The sequence below is a fragment of the Erpetoichthys calabaricus genome, chromosome 17 (genome assembly GCF_900747795.2).
Source record: "Erpetoichthys calabaricus chromosome 17, fErpCal1.3, whole genome shotgun sequence".
NCBI lineage: Eukaryota > Metazoa > Chordata > Cladistia > Polypteriformes > Polypteridae > Erpetoichthys > Erpetoichthys calabaricus.
Genome location: NC_041410.2, coordinates 52,204,132 through 52,224,802, shown reverse-complemented (window position 1 = coordinate 52,224,802; position 20,671 = coordinate 52,204,132). Strand labels below are relative to the sequence as shown.

The window sequence follows — 20,671 nt, the reverse complement described above, 5'->3', positions numbered from 1 at the left end:
AAATAAATTCTCCAAAAATCAGACAATGTGATTTTCGTGGATTTTTTTTCTCATTTTTCTCTCATAGTTGAGGTATACCTATGATAAAAATTACAGGCCTCTCTCATCTTTTTAAGTGGGAGAACTTGCACAATTGGTGGCTGACTAAATACTTTTTTGCCCCACTGTATGTCAGAATTCATTGTGCAAGTGCCATCAGCAGTTACATCATCAGTGAAGAGAAATGTGCCAGAACCTGTGGCAACTATAAAAGCCCAAGCCATAATACCCTCGCCACCATGTTTAACAGATGAGGTGGTCTGCTTTGGATCTTGAGCAGTTTCTTTTCGTCTCCACACTTTGCTCTTGCCATCACTCTGAGGCTCATCTTTGTCTCGTTTGTCCACAAGACCTTTTTCCAGAATTCTGCAGGCTTTTTGAAGTCCTTTTTCACGAACTGTAATCTGCCCATCCTGTTTGTGTGGCGCAAGGGACTATGCCTCCCCCGGACCACGAGAGGGCAGCCATCCTGGTTTGTATGGGGGGCACGGGAACTGAGCTTGGAAGCTCAACCCTACAGGGGTCTGTGGTCACTGCCAGGGGGCGCCCGGAAGACTGTGAAGCCACACCAGGAAGTGCTGCAGGAAGCTCATCAGGAGACACCTGGAGTACGTCCGGGTGGGCATAAAAGAGGCCACCTCCCTCCAGTCAACAGCTGGAGTCGGGTGGAAGAGCACGAAGCTCGGAGGAGAGGAGTGGAGGCGGTGAGGGAAGGCTGGATATTGAAGAGTTTATAACACAGATTAATCTTAGGATAGAATGAGCAGCCTATATATCAAAATTTAGATAGGAGTATCTCCTTTTCCCAATGAAATTGGAGATATAATAGACAAGTATCCTTGACAAGGTAAAGTGTTGTGCATATACTTTCACGGTCAATGCGTTTACTCTGTGTAACATAGTGAGGTACAAAACTTCATGTGGGTCTTTTCATATAAACAAAAGCCAGTCAAACAAAAAAAAACAGGAGAGATTCAGCTCCATCAGACACTCCATTCGCCTGGATGTCAAAGACACCATCCATGCATCAACCAGAGTGCCGAGTCTGAAAGTTGCCAAACACAACATTTTTCTTCTGATGCTGATGTTTATTTTTGCTAATCTTCAGTTTCCAGTCCTTGAAGCTTTTTGACTCTGAAGTGTGTATTTTCATTTGGGCTTTACAGCCAGGCTGTACTATTATTTGCTAACTGTCTATAATTTATTTTATTTAGTTAATTTGCCTTCAGTCTGTTTTTAATTTGACTCTTTGTCTGTACATCTTGAGTGATTAAAGTAATAAAGAAGATACAGTGTGTTGGGTATGGGGAGTTGGATGTAATGGGGTTGCCTCCTACTGAGAAATGGAACTCCCCTGCTCACTTCATTACAGCTTTTTATGACTTAACCCTAATAAGCACCATTCTGTATTGCGGAATAAAAAAAGTTGTCAGTGTGCTCCCGTCGACGTTCTCATATACGGAGATAGAGGAGAAGGTCATCAGAACCACTTCCAGTTGCGCAATATTTCTCAAATATCATATGCCTTTGTTTCTCATCATAATTAACTGATAGTATCAATACACAACCATTTATCTCTATTTATAATCAAATTTTATATTAGAATGATATTTTCGCACTTAGGGATGTTGAAAACAGTGGTGGAATTTTTTCATGATTACATATTCATTACCTAGATTACGTGTAAAGAGTTATAGTCACCTAAAACATAGAAAAAGTGTTAGTATCCTCTTTAATAAAATCCCTGTGTGCGTCCAGGTGTCCGTGTGTGTGTGTGTCTTCTGATGAAGTGCGCATGCGCAGGGCACGGTGCGATGCGCGATATTACTGTTAGAGAAAGTTATAGGCGTTTTACAGAAATACAAACCAGTATTACTGCGAGAGGAAATTAAAGGTTCACAATACAGTGACGCATATTACAGCCACATACAAGCCAGTATTACTGTCAGAGGAGATTAAAGGCATATTACCGACGTGCACGCCTGTATTACCGCCAGAGAAAATTAAAGGTATATTACGGACGTACAAGACAGTATTACTATCACAGAAAATTAAAAACACACAATACACGGCGGCAGCCCACGAAGAACGGTCAGCTCAGCAAGTAAACATCAACAAAAGAAAGGCTGAAAGAAAGAAAAATACGACCAACAAAAAGAATGAGGTCAAAGTCCCTTGCCATTTAATATAGACTGTTCCTACTAATGTTTATGCACTACTGTTCTAGCGCCCGTTATTGTAACGGGCTAAATGACTAGTTATATAATATTTGTTGCAATAAATTGCTATACATAAAACTGCATTTAGCTACATTTCATTCACATTACATGTGAATTTCCCCTTGGGATTAATAAAGTATCTATCTATCTATTTCATTATGATAATGATGGAAGAAATAAAAAAATATCATAAAATTAAATGTATTACTAGGAACACGACAGGCATGTAGCAGCATACTGTTCCCATTACATCTTTATATTTACATGGCATGTTCAGTGTTTACACGTTATTGTTAAACTGATGATGTATAAATTAAAATACAATTAATAACAATTATTGAAAGAATATGCATTATGTTGAATACAGTTTTAAATATCGTGTACACATTTATATTTACATGATACAAAAAATTTGGATGGTTTAAATAAAATGTTACCTCCGGTTGAGTAATTTTTCTCAAACTTCCTATGAAAAGCAATAATGTTTGCTTTTCATCAATATAAATATCTATACAATAATATTTATAAATATGAATATCTATACAAAATTTGAATCCTCTGTCTGTAATTATAACCACAGTTTACTTGAAAATTCATAAAAGTATTCAGTTAAAGTACCACTTCCAGTTACCAGAAGTGGCCCAAAAGTTGATAGGATTCCTTATTTTTGATATAATGCAGGTATACAATATCTTATTGACTGAAGTCAAAGCGTTTTGACCCAAGTTATCGTGTTTACACACACAGACAGATAATTTCAAAAATTGTATTTTCAGACTCAGGGAGGTCTAAAACCTCAAGATTCATCAAAATCTTGAGGTTGAATTTTTACATGATTACTATACTTTGTTTGTACTATGTATATGAGAAAGTAACAAACAATAAAAAAACAATTTCCAACTGCTTCTGAGACATCCTTGGACTCTATGATCACTGTAAATGTAATTAAAATATGAACTCCTATGGAATTCGTTGGAAGATGTTACCTGACCAGTTTTCTAGTTTAACCTAACTGATTCTTTAGTGTCATTTAAATGTAAATGTTGTTATTTAACCTTTTTATAGTGACTGTCAAATTCATTGAAATTGTTTTAAAAAAAACAAAAAAAAAAAACAACTACTACAAAGGGTACAGAAGAATGTGCTAAGTAAAAATATGCTCAACATTTCAATAATAATTGAAAAATCTTGGAGCAGAATGTCAACAGTACAATTTTGCAGGTTTTCATTGCTAAACTTAGATGTTTCAAGAATGATGCAGAGTGAATCACTTTAACATAAAAGGCGTGTTAAAGATGTCCAGACTGGCCAAGTGCTTAGGGTGATGGACTTGAGTTTGAGATTGTAATATTTACCTTGATGCACACTTGAATGTGACAATCTTTTGTTTCTATGGCAACCAACAGTAACTTAAAAATAACTTTCCTGCTTTAAACAATAATTGCAAAATAGAGACAGAATACTATTTTAATACTAAATCAGGCTCGCATGGGGCATGGCAAAGTATACATGTAATCACAGATGATAAGAAAACAAGAAAATAAGAATAAAACACTAATGCCTCTTTGCCAGATAAGCTAAATTACTGACTCATTTCAATCCCAATAACATAAAAGAGTTGGTAGAAACACTTTGAATGGTTTGTTTAACATTTTTGAATACCCAAAGGTGAACTGTATAGATCTTCAGTGAGAGTGAAAACCCAAAAATCTGAATGTCCTATAAGCAACCCTAGCTGTGCACTCTGAGCATGCGCCGATTAGCTGCTTTGAATCTATCCCGACATCTTCAGTATATTCCTGGCTAAAGGTCCAGTCCTTACCTGCTTTAATAGGTCCCAAATTTACCACCACAATGAAAACTGGACCACTGAATAGTTGAGTGCTAAATCCCACACAGTACCCGTCTCTGTTACTAAGTGAGAAACAAACTACATTATGAACTTTGCCAAAGGAACAACAACAATGTCTGCGATTATTAACAATGACACAACAGCCTACGGCTGGGGGATGGAGTTTCTTACTGAACAGTATGAAAACAACCATCTCTCTGTCAGTGTCAACAAAACAAAGAAACTATTTGTTCACATCAGGAGATCAGGAAGATTGTCCTACATCAATGGGAAAAGTAGCTGAGTTTTCTTTTCTTTTTTTAGAGACCACAGTATGCATGGAGAATGAATAGATACATTCACAATATTTCAAGCACAGAGAGTAGTCTGACAGAAATGGACTTATGATTTTACCTTTAGGTATAGAAGTCCAAGCGTTGTTAACAATTCTGTGTTCTCTGGGGAAAACCTGAATGTAAATGATTAAAAGAAAACAATCAAAACAAGAACACAATTTTTAGTGCACATTTGACTTTGTGAATTTAACGTGCCATTTGTCCACTTTATTTACTTTACTTATGTCCATTAATAATGAACACCAGTTATAACAAGTAATATTTTGAAACCACATCTCAAATCAACAAAATAATAAAACAAAAATAAAAATATAAGGAATAAACAAATTAGAAGAATGTGAATGATGTCAATGTCTCTTTGCTTTTAATGGAATGCCACTGACTTTGTACTGAAAGGCTCTGTAATATCATAAATCATCTTACATAGAAAATGTATTAAAATGCCTGGAAAGAGAAGCTTTAAATTGGCCGCAATCTCACAACATCAAACAATATGCAGACACAATACTAACAGTTTGTGAGAAACATGCAGTGAATACTTAATATCACTAAACACTGTATGTGCTTTAATCTCTCAACTTCAGAATGAACATCTCTTTATTTATGCATAATAAAGGCTTGCAATTTTATCAAGTTTAATTAAATGTATAAAGTAAGCATTCTGGTGTTACAGCGTTCTCTTATTGATCAACTTTCTGAAAAGGCTTCAAGATACGTGCCCTCGATGAGACTGGCATCCATCACAGGTCAGACTCAACGTTACTCACGCGCACACTGGCCAATGTAGAGGAGCTAATCAAGCTGACTTGTGTGTGTTTGCAAGGTGCTCACTTTGTAGTTCAGCTGAAACATTTTCTTGAGTATTGTAAACTGTTCTAAATTCATCATTTACTGAAGTCTGGAGAGTGAAATAGACAACAATCACACTCCCATAGTAAACTTCAACTGGATTACTTTGGGACTTAATCTTCCTAAATGAGTAAGTGTTGCAATGTCATTGTTTTTATTTTATGTCCCAGATAAAATACTGCTCCACTTAAAAGTTTCATCAACAGTCTGGAAAAAAATACATAAGAAAGAAGGTGTTGAGATGGGCAAATGTTTGAGGTAGGATTGTGTTGTTTCATAAAGAATAGTTATCACTCGCTTTGAAATCAACAACCTAAACATAACAGTTACTGAAACGTCATGTTTATATCTCCAAACATTTGTTTTTCAAAACTCTTAATTATGGATATTCTCAGAGACGTGTGTGTCCCCTGATGAACTGGGGTCTGATACTGGGCTGCTTCCTACTTTGTGCTCAGGGCTGCCAGGATAAGTTTAGTGCCACACAACGCTGCACTGGATTAAGTACACTTGAGATGCACTGTATAAACCGTATTGCATGTATGCTTCCACTGTCGTTGCGTTGAATCAATGGACAGAATTTCACTCTGTATTTAATACTAGATTTACATTAGCAGTTTATCTGGCTCATAAAATAACAGAAAAACAACTATTTAATCCTGTAAACAAAACAGGTTTCTGGTCATATGATAAAGAAAACAAATATTCCTTCCAAATCCACCACATGTGCTTCATTCACTTACTCAACAGCCTTTTTGTAAACTTCAATAGCCTTATCAGTGTCTCCCTCTAGCATGTGCATCTTCCCAAGCATGATAAATGTGATGTCGTGTTTATTGAGCTGCAGAGCATAGTTCAGTTGTTCACTTGCCTAGGAAAAGTACAGTTTTATTAATCTTTTGAAAAAAGACAAGACAATCAAACCATGAATCTTTAAACTAAAACAGAAGTTATACACGTTTTATTACCAAGATCCAAGAGTGTATATTCCAAATAATTAATATTCTCAAATTCACTTTAGCCGATTCAGGCGGGCCTAGAGTCTCTCCTGGTATCACTGGGCAAAAAGCATGAAACAGCCCACAAGAGGGTGAACATACAGTATACTAGAGGGTCTAATAAAATTCACAATCATACACTCACTCACAGAGGGGCAGTTTTGAAATGCACAATTAGCCTAATCCACACCTCGGAGTATCCAACGGAAAACCCAGGCAGATACGGGGAGAATGTGCAAAATCCAAACAGACACCGTCCAGATGTGGTGAGGAATCAGTGCCACTCATTGCACACTCATGCCAACAATGCAAACTGTATATTAAGATTTTTTTTATTGCGTGCACAACAAGGCCAAAGGAAAACTTCTGACTGATAAAACAGACAGCCAAGTATTACAATAACCTCATGTGAAATGGTGTGATAAAACAAAAAAGTAGCATTATCCTAAATTGTTAAAGCAAATGCAAGCAAAAAATGTCAAGGATAAAAGATGACATTTTGCATTATAGCTTTATAAACGGTCTTTTTATCTCAAATCTAAATTGCTTGTGTATACAGTGAAATACCTCCAGTACTTTACTTAAAAAATTAAATTTGGAACTGAAATAAAGACAACATGATGATCAGACTAGCTAGTTTGTGCAAAGTTATCCTTATATATAATACGCTACAGTGGCTGTCCGTTTGTCTGTCCAGGATTTTAAATCACCTGTAACTCACAAACTATTTGAACTATTGACCTGATATTTGGTAGACATATACTATGTGACACCTACTATTCGCTTTCAGGTGGTGATTGACCGCCAAGGTTATTCCTCTTTTTATTTTTATTTTATTTAATTTTAGAATCAACTCTTGGCAGTGGCCAGCAGGGCAGCCGTGCGGTGCATGCGTACGGGCACTGTTCTCATTCCTACCACCTTCACCATCACTTCCCCTACCTCTTCATACCTTAATTCATTCTTGAGGCAGATTGAAGACTTAATTTCCAGCTTAAGTGAAAAATTAAGGAAAACGTACTACGTAATTGCAACACAAACACTGACTTAATCAGTTTTAACACGAAAAGATGTTGACGAAAGAAGAGAAGACGTGGGCCGCTAGGGTGGAGAAAAGAAGAGCTGCTCAGGAGGCAGCAAGCGCATCAACCTCTGAGCAAACAAATGGTAAACGTACAAAGAGTCTGAAAACTAGGAATGCTCAAGTCAAGTGTAGTGCCGTTACTGGTCAATAATAATAATTGCACTACAAACTGTTTATATTCTACTATTGTCATAGCTGGCTATGCCTCCATGTGACATCCAAAACAGGAGCACATGTAAACTAGAGGAAACAGGTGAGGGGCTTCAGATCCCTCATGTCACCAGGACCTTTTATAAAAAGAGTAGATGGAATGGTGAAAGCTCAGTTTACTTCTGGACTCCTATGTTCATCAAACTCAGCCATATGCAATTTATAATTCTCTTAAAAAGGGACCTAGATAGCTGGGAAGCCTTCCCATTTGCAAGGAGTGGAAAATTTATAGCCAGACGTGACCTGGAAAACTGTTCAGCTCAAAGGCCCTGATTAAGCACAAACTTGGAAATTACTCTGCATTTATCTTTGTTCTATCTACGATGCTCCCACAGCAACATAATGTAACACGTTTTACAGTAGGAGAATTGTTGATATTAGCCGATACATTTCCGGGAACAAGAAGTGGGCAAAACACACACACACAACACTTAGAAGATTTTTCTCCTTCAAAATACAAGGTGTCAAAGTATTACAGTGTTTAGGACATCCACCTTACAGTTCTAGAGATCAAGACTTGACAGCCAGTGTTTGCCTGGCCTTATATCTGGGTTCTTTGTTTGTCTCTCATATCCCAAAGACAGGCTTGTTAACTTAACTTGCAGCTTGTAAATAGCCCTGCATGTGCGGGCGACAGCTTGAGTATACGTGGCAATGGACTATCGCCCCATTAGAGTTTGAGGCTACCCTGTGTCTGGATAAACTCCAGGTTCCCAAAATGCTAAAATTTATCAGGTTCAGTAAGGGGATAGATATTTAATATAAAAAAAATTATAAAAAAGTGACAATAAAATTAATGAATGAAAACATGAACTTGGAAAAAAATGTATACTTACATTTTTAAAATCTTTTAGATACATATAGCACACTCCAAGGTTGTGGCAGATTTCCTGTAATATATAAATATATTTTATGTACTGTACATACAACACACAGATTTGTTTTTAACATTATTTGTAAGATTTGCATACAAAAAGAGACAACTTGTAAATAAAAACAAAAGTGCTAAACATACCCAGTCCTGATTCAGTTTTGCTGCGTCATTGTAAACCTCAATTGCAGCTTTATGTTTTCCAAGCAAGAACCTATTAATGAAAAGGTGAGTCAATAAATACATTCACACTTAAATATTCAGACAAGTGAAAGTCTTTTATTTGCCTGGTGTTCTACTATTATACACTTTTAAAAAGGCAAAAAACATTAACCTAAGGATGCCCACTAACATTTATTCTCTTTCTTTCGCTGTTTTAATTATTCTTTGATTTCCTGTGATAGAAAATAAACCCAAAAATCATTAAGTCTATCTTGTGCTTGATGATGTGGGGATAGGCATTGCCAGTCTGCATACTGTATTACTCTATGTTTGCACAAAATATTAATATATAAAATTTCTTCTTTAATTTTGTGTTAAAATCCATATTGAATGCTTTTAAACGATAACAGCACAACTAAGAATTATGTATACAGACAACCTAGTTCAACCACTATCTGACATTTACCAGTTTGACAATGGTGAATGCGGCACTAAATACTGCCAACACAGAACTGCACTCTCTTCAGGACATACCATATGTAATACAATACTTCCTGCCTTAGAAAGACAAGCAGGACTCTCCCCATCCTGCACAACCGCCTTTCTCATTCCTCACTATTGGCAAATGGTATAGGGCCACTAGCACTTGCACCAGTGGATTTCACTGTTCCTACCCACAAGGTTGCTGAACACTGAATTATAAGAACAAATATACTGTAACATAACAAAACAGTATGTATATGTATTATTTATAAATGAAAATAAAAACTGTTTATGCAGGTGCCCTGTCCAGGGATTATTCCTGCCTTAATCCCTATTTCTGATGGGTTAGGCTCTAGCTCCCTTGCAACCCTACTCAGGATAAAGTGGTTTGGGAGATGGATCAATAGATGGATGGATGGATGTTGCATGCCATGTACTGCATACTTTTTGAAATTATTTAATCTATCTATATGTATTATTGTCAAATGTTCTGACAAGACATACAAATATGAACTTAATTGTACTACATAGACTTGACAGTAAACTTGACTTATAAATATGGCTTGCATGCTAGTAAGTTTATAGTACGTTATCATCATAATACTGTCTTATCTGTCTTATTCAGGAGCAAATCATTTTTACTGTATGTCACTTAGCTTGAAATGATAGCTCTGAAATTGTTGCTTGGGAAAAGAAAATTCTACTTTTTGTTGTAATCATCAACAGCAGGAGATAAACAAATTCCCAGTGCCAGTATGATTAAACAGAAATCAGTCCCTAAACAATGTATAATGCAGTTTTTTCTTATTTATCCTATTTGTATACCCCTCTCTGCATGCAACTTCAAGCACCTTCAATAATATCTAGAAAATACTTAGAATGCAGGGCTCAAGAATATTTTGTTTCAAGCCACTAATTGCATTGTAATGTCAGACAAAGGCATGGACTAAATTTTACACAGCCAGCTGCAGGTATGACTTGAAGGAAGTTACATTCTTCTTACACTTGCCCCATGTCAAATGTCCATGTTGAAACCACTGTAGCAACTGCAACCTAACTCCACAGTCCACACCCATGTAATTTATGTAAGCCTGAGTGATGCATGCCTCAAAATTAAACTTGTAAATCTGTGGAAAAAGTAAGTACACCTCTACATTTAACACTATACCAAATACCTAAAATTAGAATCACATGCATCTGATCAGGTGCAAATGATTAGAACGTCATTAGAGAAGGTGAACTTGACATTCTCTCCACAGACAGACACATTGCAGATGGTTGTGCCCAAGAGGTCATTAAAGACCTGGATCTTGGTTTTTATCAGGACACTCACAAGCCCAGACTCCTCACTCAGTCTCTTGAGAGCCCCGATCAGAGCCTCCATCAATTCCACAAAGATCACAGCATCATTGGCAAAGTCAAGATCAGTGAATATTTCTTCACCAACAGATTCCCCACAGCCGCTGGGCCCTACAACCTTGTGCAACACCAAGTCCATGCAAGCACTGAGCAGAGAAGGAGCAAGAACACACCCCTGATGAACCCCAGAATCAAATGGGAAAAACAGAGAGGTTCTGTCTCTACTCTGCACAGCACTCACAGCACCAGTGTACAAGCCAGCCATGATATCCAGCAACTTAGGAGGGACCCCGCAAAGTCTCAGGATGTCCCACAGGGCAGCTCATCAACAACTGAGTTGAACGCTTTACAAAAATCGACAAAGGCTGCAAAGAAACTCTGCCAATATTTGCATTTGTGCTCCATGACAACCCTTAGTGCCAGGAAGTAGTTGATGATAAACTTCTTAGGCATAAAACCCAACTGTTCCAATCGCTGGTAGTTGAGCAAGTGATCACGGATCACTTAACAAAGACTTTACCCCGCACCAAAAGAAGGGTTATCCCCCTATAGTTGCTGCAATCCAGGAAATCATCTTTCCCTTTCCAGATAGGGATGACAAGTCCCATTTTCCAGTCAGTTGGGATGACACCAGAAAGAAAAGATTGCTTTCAATGCCAGGAGGACAGCCTTACCACCAGCCTGGAGAAGTTCCCTACCCTCAGCTGGTTCACCACCTGTGCAATCACAGCGAGACTGGGTGGTTCACAGCTAATTGAAGGATCAGCCTCAAGAACCATGGACACAGAGATGTTCAGCGTCCTAGCCAGAGGATCAGCTTTAAAAAGCTGCTCAAAGTAATCAGCCCAGCAGGTCACAATTGCAGCATCATCCATAAGGACCATTCCAATGCACACCCTGACTGTGACTCTCTGAGGAACAGATTTGGATGCGCATAATGATTTGAATCCTCTGTAGGCAGGACGAGGGTCACTTGCTCACAGATTCCTTGGGAATTGTGAATTTCCCCATGGGATTAATAAAGTATCCATCTATCTATCTAACAAACGCCTTTTTATCTGCCCTCAGAACCCTTGCAGCCATCCTTCTCAGTTCCCGATATAGAGTGAAGCTGCCATCAAGCCATGGGCTGCCACTCTTCTTGATGATATCCAGGGTGCCCTGCAAGATAAAAACATCTCCTTCTGTGAACTCTGGCAACACCATCACAACCCCCACTTCTGTAGACCCTGCAGTTTTGTAAGAGCCTCCAGTGTCTGCCCATGAGGATGTGTTTGATCTCCTTTGCCACACCACCAGTATTGGAGTACCAAGTCCAACGATGAAGCTCATGGTGCAGGAACCAGGATCCAGTGATCTGCATCCTCAGACCTTTTGCAAAGTCATGGAACATGGAACCACTTTCACCATGGTTGCCAGACGCACACAGACCAAGACAATCCTCATTGTCAGCCCTGTCAGTGCCAGTGGTTGCAATGAAATCACCCATCACCAGAAGAGTGTCACCTTGCAGGCACCCATCAACCACTGAACGAAGTTACAAATAAAATGTGTCCCTCACCGAGACATCACTCACCGCGGTCAGAAAAGAGTGTTCAAAAGAGTGACATCGGACACCATCGGAAGGAGCTGTTCCACTACAGCAACAGCTACTCTCCAAGTATGACAGCCATCAAAGCGACCAAACCAATATAAGGTGTACCCACCTACAGACGTCTGGCCAGTCCCTAGGTCTGCACAACTCAGAGGGTCGCCACTGAAATGTGGAGTTTACGGAGCTCCTCTGACAGCAGAGGAAGATGATCATCATGCCGGAGAGACAAGACATTCCATGTTCCGTGATCCGAGTGCTGCCGTGCAGTGGGTGACGCCTCAGCACCACACCAGTTCTGATCCCCAACTGTCCTGTCTAGCATTGTTATACCATGGAAGACCCAAAGAGTGTCTGATTTAAAGAGAACATGCCATAGAGCTTAGCGTAAATGGAGGAAGACTAAACTAACTATCCACTATGAAATATTAAAAGTTAAAATAAAAGAATACAATAACACAGTCCGTCTTGAGAGGCGCTGCTATTTCTCTAAGATTATAAATAACAATGCTAGTAATCCCAGAGTCTTATTCTCGACGATTGATCATGTGTTAAACCCAGGTAACTCAAAGGAATGCCTCCTAAGTACTTCCAGTAAAACCTGTGAGGCTATTGCTATATTTTTCAATCAAAAAATTAATGATATTAGAAATAACATAGTATATCTCCCCAACACTAAGGATCCTCCTAAACCCCAGTATTCCGTTATAAACAAATTAAACTCTTTCACTAGGATAGATTTACCTGATTTACATAAAATAATTTCTCAAATGAAACCCTCCACCTGCGTCCTTGACCCAATACCAACAAATTTTTTCAAAGAAATATCGGGCGTGCTAATTAATAATGTTCTTGACATAGTAAATTCGTCATTAGATACGGGGGTCTTTCCAGACTGTCTTAAGACTGCTGTAGTTAAACCCCTACTTAAGAAAAATAATCTCGACCCCTCTGCTCTTGAAAATTTTAGACCCATCTCTAACCTGCCTTTCTTAAGTAAAATTCCATTGATCATAATATTCTTAGAAATCGCCTTAGTCAATGGGTGGGCCTCTCTGGCAGCGTCTTAAATTGGTTTGAATCCTACCTGGCAGGGAGAAAATTCTTTGTCAGTTGTGGTAATTACAACTCAAAGACACATGATATCCTATATGGTGTTCCACAAGGCTCTATCCTGGGTCCGCTGCTCTTCTCAATCTACATGCTTCCATTAGGTCAGATTATCTCAGGGCACAACATGAGCTACCACAGCTATGCTGATGACACACAGCAGTATTTATCAATTGCACCTGATGACCCCAATTCTCTTGATTCACTAACACAATGTCTAACTTGTATCTCAGAATGGATGAATAGTAACTTTCTCAAGTTAAATAAAGAGAAAACTGAAATCTTAGTGATTGGCAATAATGGATACAATGAGGCTATTAGAAATAAGCTGGATGCATTAGGATTAAAAGTCAAAACGGAGGTAAAAAGCTTAGGGGTAACTGTTGACTGTAATCTAAATTTTAAATCGCATATTAATCAGATCACTAGGACAATATTTTTTCACTTAAGAAACATAGCAAAAGTTAGACCTCTTATATCATTGAAAGACGCTGAGAAATTAGTTCACGCGTTTGTTTTCAGTCAACTAGATTACTGTAACGCACTCCTCTCAGGACTACCCAAAAAAGACATAAATCGTTTGCAACTAGTGCAGAATGCAGCTGCTAGAATCCTAATCAGGAAAAGAAAATCCGAGCACATCTCTCCAGTTTTGATGTCACTACACTGGTTACCTGTGTCATTCAGGATTGACTTTAAAATTCTGCTTATGGTTTATAAAGCCTTAAATAATCTCGCCCCATCTTATATATCGGAATGTCTGACGTCTTATATTCAATGTCAATGTCAATTTATTTATATAGCACATTTAAACAAACATTGTAATGCTGTGGCCAAAGTGCTTTACAAAAATAGAACAAACTAACATAAAACATAAATAGAAATAAAATATATGAACATAAAATAAAATACATAATAGAAGTAATGTTATATACATAAAAAATAGAAGTAATGTAATATAACCTCAGATCCTCAACTGAGTGTCTCCTTAGAATTCCAAGAGCAAAACTTAAAAGAAGTGGTGAGGCGGCCTTCTGCTGTTATGCACCTAAAATCTGGAATAGCCTGCCAGTAGGAATTCGCCAGGCTAATACAGTGGAGCACTTTAAAAAACTGCTGAAAACACATTACTTTAACATGGCCTTCTCATAACTTCACTGAAATTTAAATCCTGATACTCTGTATATCCAATTCATTATAATAACTATTCATGGTGGCTCTAAAATCTGTACTAACCCCTACTCTCTGTTCTGTTTCCATTTCCGGTGTCCTTTTGGTGGTGACGCAACCACCACCATCTACTCAAAGCACCATGATGTTCCAACAATGATGGATGGATTAAAAGCCAGAAGTCTGTATGACCATCAGCATCAAGTGACTCCGTGAGAACCCTAACTACAAAGAGGACTATTTCATTTATGTTAGGTAGAATGCCCAGAGGGTACTGGGCAGTCTCGTGGCCTGGAACGCCTACAGATTTTATTTTTTCAACCAGCTTTCTGGAGTTTTTTTTTTGTTTTTTCTGTCCACCCTGGCCATCGGACCTTACTCCTTTTCAATGTTAACTAATGTTGTCTTATTTTAATTATTTTGTCTTTTATTTTTCTTTTCTTCATTATGTAAAGCACTTTGAGCTACTTTTTGTATGAAAATATACTATATAAATAAATGTCGTTGTTGTTGTATAAAATTTAATGGAATTAATTCTCCTTATGAGTGACATTTATATATTAGACCATTTCATGAGGTCCTTCTTAATGAGCTACATAACAAAATTAACATTCTGTTTGAGTAAACACTTAATTCTCTCTGTGACTGTAATACCCAGATTCACAAACACACTGACTTTTGTTTATCTTTATAAACTTTATCTTTACACTCATCCTCTTTGAACTGCGGTGTTATTCCACTGCAATGATAAAAAAGGAGACCAAGAGTGTTGTCTTGTCTTGAACAATACAGAATAACTTTCATGTGTGCACAGTTTGTATTAAATGAAGAATCAAGACTTGAATAAAGCACATTTACAGTGCAAATAAAAATAATTGTGATCATGCTGCCATATATCAGCATACTCCCTCTCACAACACTTTGCTTGATTATGTCTGTCCCCCCCAACATCTTATGCAAACCACCAGCCTATGCACAGACGTTGCCAGAGGCAGAGCTTCCAAAAAGTGAATGGTTATCTCTAATAAAGAGAGGCTTGGAATCCAAATCAAAATTAATTTTGGGCTATAACAGCTACTGCATTAGTTTGAGTTTGCTTAAGAAAAAAAAATCTATGAAATATAAAGCTATATAATATTAGATAACAAATAACAACCATAAAATTCTACTCACAGAGATCTTGCAACTTGCTTTAGATTGTCAGAGCTTTGAGGGTTTAGAATAGCACACGTCTGAAATAGTTCCAATGACTCTTGTATCTTGCCTTCAAGACGAAATATAAGTGCTGGAAAAAAGTGTTTAGATGTGAATAATAATTAATTAAGATATGTGCAAAAAATGCAGTTTCTGTGAAGAAATACACTAAATAAATTCACCTTGTTCGAAATAAAACGCGCTACTGCATCCCAGCTTCAGAATCCTAAATTAGAATGCAGGCTTGGCTCTGCCTGTGCCGAGATTGTATGTTGGTGGCTTTGTCAGAGTGGGTTCTACTCCCATATCTCAAAGACGTGTGTGCTGGGTGAGAGGAGAGGAGTGTGAGAGTGTGTGTGTGTGTGTGTGTGTGTGTGTGTGTGTGAGAGAATGTATGCCGACGAGCTGGCTCCCTGTACAGAATTGGTTATAGCCTTGGACCCAAAGCTGCTAGGACAGGCACCTGCTCCTAAATCTTAATTGGAAAAGCAGGTGAGACAATAAATGGATGAACGGAGAATGAGGAAAAAAGTAATTATTTCAGAAACAATGAGACCTAAGATTTGTCAAAAGTCTCTTGATGTTACTCTGCCATGTTGGTCTTATTATATCAAACAGTATAAATACAGGCAGTGTCATTGACTGCAAATTGATTCGAGTATTGCAGATATGTGGATCACTGCTATATGAAGTAACTTTAACATTCTTGAGTGCTTACCTTGTACATACACTGCATATTCACATGTCCCCTGAGCTTCCTGAAGCTGTTCTTTAATAATAGCCTGAAAAAAAGGCAGTACCATTAACTGAACAAGTTATGAAGAATCTGCATTTCACAGAGCAGACGGCTTGTTTTCCACTCCATCAGCATAAAAAAATAATCTAATAATATACTGTATCTCAAAAGGTTACAAAGAAACTAAGGTTTCAGAGAGGGGAACTATCTCATTGGTAAAGGTCATTTGTGAAACAAGGAAAGTGAGAAGTTTTACAGAATTTTTGTACAAGACAACAGGGAGAAACTGCTCATATGTACAAAAGGCCAAGTAAACCTTCAACAAAGTGGAAGAAGGTAATCAAAAAGTAGAAAGGTATTGAGAAAGGCTCAGTATTATAAAACAGTAAATAGTGATTACACAATACAAGAGGAGAAAGTTTCATTTCAAAATTAATATTTCTAAAAAAATCATTTAACAATGAGCTGCCTCCTCCTCCTCTTCTTCTTAAGTAAATCTTAAGAAACGATGTTGATGTTTGCATAATTGTAGCCTCCTTAGTGTTGTTTACCTCCCTAAAAAATGAGCCAAAGGCAATTAATTTTTTTAACAACAAAAATGTTATGTGCAACAGAAACACGTCAAAACCAAAACTTCAGCATAATCACAGTATGAAAGGTACGTCTAGTGTCCACCACTGTACTGATTCAGATTTCGTCCTTCAAGTGACACGTGTTGAAACAGTAACCAAAGCACATAGACACTGTTTGAGCAGATGTTGAAAGATTTTTTTTAATAGTGTTTTTGTTTCTTGCACATGACAGAGTCGAATGTTAGTGCCGGACCGCCACGATAGTACAGACTATACCTGCCATCCCACTTGGGCCCTCTACCAGTGTAAAGCAGCGGTTCTTAAGTTCAGTCCCCGTGGCCTCCTGTGGCTGCAGGTTTTTACTCCAGCCCTTTCTTCTTTTACTCGGAGTCCTACCTTAATTAACAAAGCCATCATTTCCAAGTTTCTCTTTTTTTACAACCATCTGGAAATTACAAACTGGTTATGCTGTACTTTATTAAACAAAGCAGGAGTTTATATGTGTTAGGTAAGAATGAATTCTTTAAAGGTTGAAATATATTATTTTTAATGTTCTTGTTATTTAGACAATTATTTACCAATAAGCATACAAGTGGGTAACACTGAAGTAGTCGCTCCTTTTAGAATCATCTGTGCTGCTGTCTGTTCTGACCATCATTGTCGGTATTCAGATACAATTAAGAAAAGAAACTCCACAGAAAAGGTGAAATAAAAATAGGTAAAAAAAATGAATAAATAAAAAAAAACCCACAAAATAAGCAATTAAGGATCTCCGTTATAGGAGATGGATGTCTGAAGCAGAGCTCCGCTAGCAGCTGCTTTATTTTCCCACGTATTTCATATTATTTAGAGGTATCCTGTATTTAACCCGACCAAGGAACTTCCACTACAATATACAAGCATGAGTAACAAGAAGTCAGAAAGAACTGGAAAAGAAACTTAAAGCTGTATCAAAGTCTGGACAGACATCTGGCCCGAGTGCAAGGTATGGCCTCTCGGAGACTGACCTGGAACAGGCAGACGAATGCGCAGATATCCTGGGACCCCGCTCCATTGTATCGTCTCCAGTCGAGAGTGAAAATGGGAGCGAAGGTGCAAGTGATACAGGTCGCGATGGATCGCCGATTCTGAGGATCATTTGAGACTCGAAAAGGCCCTGCAGGATGTGCTCTCATCTACTCATCGCGAGCCCGCAGCACCTGCTGTAACAGGAGCTGCATTTCCACTCGCGGAGCACGAAATCCGAAACGAACTGTCCGAACTGAAAGAGATGATCGCTACACTGGCCACTACCATGGCTACGGCCATAAATGAGCTTAAGAAGGATAACAAGAATGAGCTTAAGAAGTCTAACATTGAACTTAAGAAGGATAACAAAGACCGGGAAACGCGTCTATTTAAACGTTTTGACGTGAACTTTAAAAGCATGTTGGAGAAATTAGAGGAACACATCGAAGAAAATAGATCCAAACTGAAAATACTTGCCGACCAGATTAATGACGTTACTGATCAGCTGGATGACGTTAAGCAGGCATTCACGGCTCAAGTTGAAACAGCGGAACAATTGGCATCTAACGCCGATGAAAAAGCTACAGCTGCGAATTCTGAATGCAAAAAACTCGGAGACAGACTTGTGGCCCTGGAAGATGGGTGCAGAAGAAATAATATAAGAATTGATGGGTATACCTGAGAAACGAGAAAGCCCAAGCCCAGTGAAATTTGCAGTAGAATTACTCTCTAAAATAATTGGAGATGATTTTAAACTCGACATTGAGATAGCAGCAGTTTATTGCATATACAGATCAAGCACCTTTAAACCTAGGTCTTTTATTGTCTGCTTTGAGCGATTACGATGTAAGCTTGATGTGATGACACTTCTCAGACACAAGCAAGAGATTATATTTGAAAATAATCTTATTCGTATTTTCCCCAACTTCTCACCATTAAAACCTGCAAAATGTGCAGCCTACTTTAAAATTAAAAAGTTGCTACAGAAAGCCGATATCAAATACAGCCTCTTGTATCCCGCCAAACTGAAAGTGGAAGTTCAAGACCAATATTATGTATTTTCAAGCAAGGAGGAAGCTGAAAAGGAACTAAAGAAGCTGTTTCCGACACTCTTTTGAAAGTTAATAAGGAGCCGTATTCTGTCAAGGCATGGGAAGGACCGGTCATTGGAGGTCGGATCCACTTTTAAAGCGACTGGTATTATAATTATACATCCTTTTCTTTACTTGGACATTATATGTTTATGTCTTAATTACAGTTATAGACGCGAGTGTGGAAGTAATTAAAGTAGGGTTTGGTTTTTTGTTTTTTTTTTTTTACTACCTTAAAGTAGACTGTTTAACATCATACTCTTGGTTTATTGCTATTTCTACTATTACATTACTATTACATTTATACTATTACATTAGGATTTACTATGTTTATCCTAGACTACTTTTTAAAATCATTCTCAGGGTTCATTCTTTTATTATCTTAATATCTTAAAATTGCTGAAGATTATTTTAAGCTTAAAGACTGTTAATGATTATATTTTCAGCAGATAGTATTTAGAATTCAGCTGCAATAGATATCTCTTTGTTTTAATTCTCAAATGCCGCTGCGGGGTGGGGTTTGTTTTGTTTTGGACGTACTCTGTCTCTTTGTATGTCAGAGGACCGGGACATCGCGGAGTGGGATCAAGCCTCATGTGGGGAGGCAAAATGGGGGGGGGGGGGAATAAAGGGGGGGAGAGAAGGAGAGCAGGCTATGTCTAATCTATTCTTCTAATCCTTATAACTATAAATATCAATGCAACAATAGGCTAAAATGCAATAACTCATGGGGAATTTTGAAATTAAGATTAAAACTGCCTCACTACCAGTTAAGACTATAAAATGACATTAAAAACTCAATCAATGTCTCCATGATGGGACAGTTAACTTTGTGAGCTGGAATGTTAAAGGCCTGAATCACGAATTAAAGAGAAAGAAAGTATGCTCTCACCTAACAGGCTTAAACGCTAAAATAGTATTTTTACAGGAGACCCACTTACTAAGCAAGGATCAGTTCAGACTACAAAAAGACTGGACTGGCCAAATGTTCCATTCTACCTTTATAAAGAAAACTAGAGGGGTGGGAATTCTCATACACAGAACAGTTCCATTTGTAGCATCAGATGTAGTATCGGACCCTGAAGGGAGATATGTGATGGTCATGGGCAACTTATTTAACAGTAAAATGATTTTGATAAATGTTTATGCACCCAATGTCGATGATAAGGAATTCACGCAAAATCTATTTGCATCCATTCCCAATGTGAACACTCATAAAATTATAATGGCTGGGGACTTTAATTGTGTTTTAAATCCACTCTTAGATAGGACTCCTGTGACAGGGGGGACAACATCTAACACTGCAAAGACAATTACACAGTTTTTAACTGACCACAACTTATCAGACCCCTGGAGGTTTCTTAACCCAAACTCAAGATCATATTCATTCTACTCACCAGTGCATCATAGCTACTCAAGAATTATTTTTTTTATAGATAATAATTTCCTGCCTACGATTAAATCGTGCAAATACGACACAATTGTTATCTCCGACCATGCCCCTCTAGTCTTGGAGCTAAAATCATTAAGCCCCTCACACTCACCTCGCAGATGGCGTCTTAACCCTCTTCTATTGGCAGACGAGAACTGCACAGAATTTATATCCAAACAAATCAGCTTCTTCCTAGAGACAAACACGCCCACAGAGGTTTCTGCAGGAACACTCTGGGAACCTCTAAAGGCTTTCTTAAGAGGACAGATTATTTCATATCTTTCCCAATGAAATAAATTAGAAACC

General features: G+C 37.9%; 1 protein-coding gene across 2 annotated transcripts in view; it reads right to left on the bottom strand.

The window, feature by feature from the left end:
• The window catches only part of bbs4 (Bardet-Biedl syndrome 4), a 69,480-nt gene that overhangs the window by 23,683 nt on the left and 25,126 nt on the right, over positions 1 to 20,671 (bottom strand). For both annotated transcript variants that reach the window (XM_028823431.2, XM_051920325.1), the window contains 6 exons: positions 16,245 to 16,308; positions 15,506 to 15,617; positions 8,602 to 8,671; positions 8,423 to 8,476; positions 6,038 to 6,165; positions 4,504 to 4,558 (listed from right to left, as the gene is read on the bottom strand). In XM_028823431.2, the coding sequence (XP_028679264.2) occupies positions 4,504 to 4,558; positions 6,038 to 6,165; positions 8,423 to 8,476; positions 8,602 to 8,671; positions 15,506 to 15,617; positions 16,245 to 16,308 (483 nt within the window). The remainder of the gene's footprint in view (positions 1 to 4,503; positions 4,559 to 6,037; positions 6,166 to 8,422; positions 8,477 to 8,601; positions 8,672 to 15,505; positions 15,618 to 16,244; positions 16,309 to 20,671) is intronic.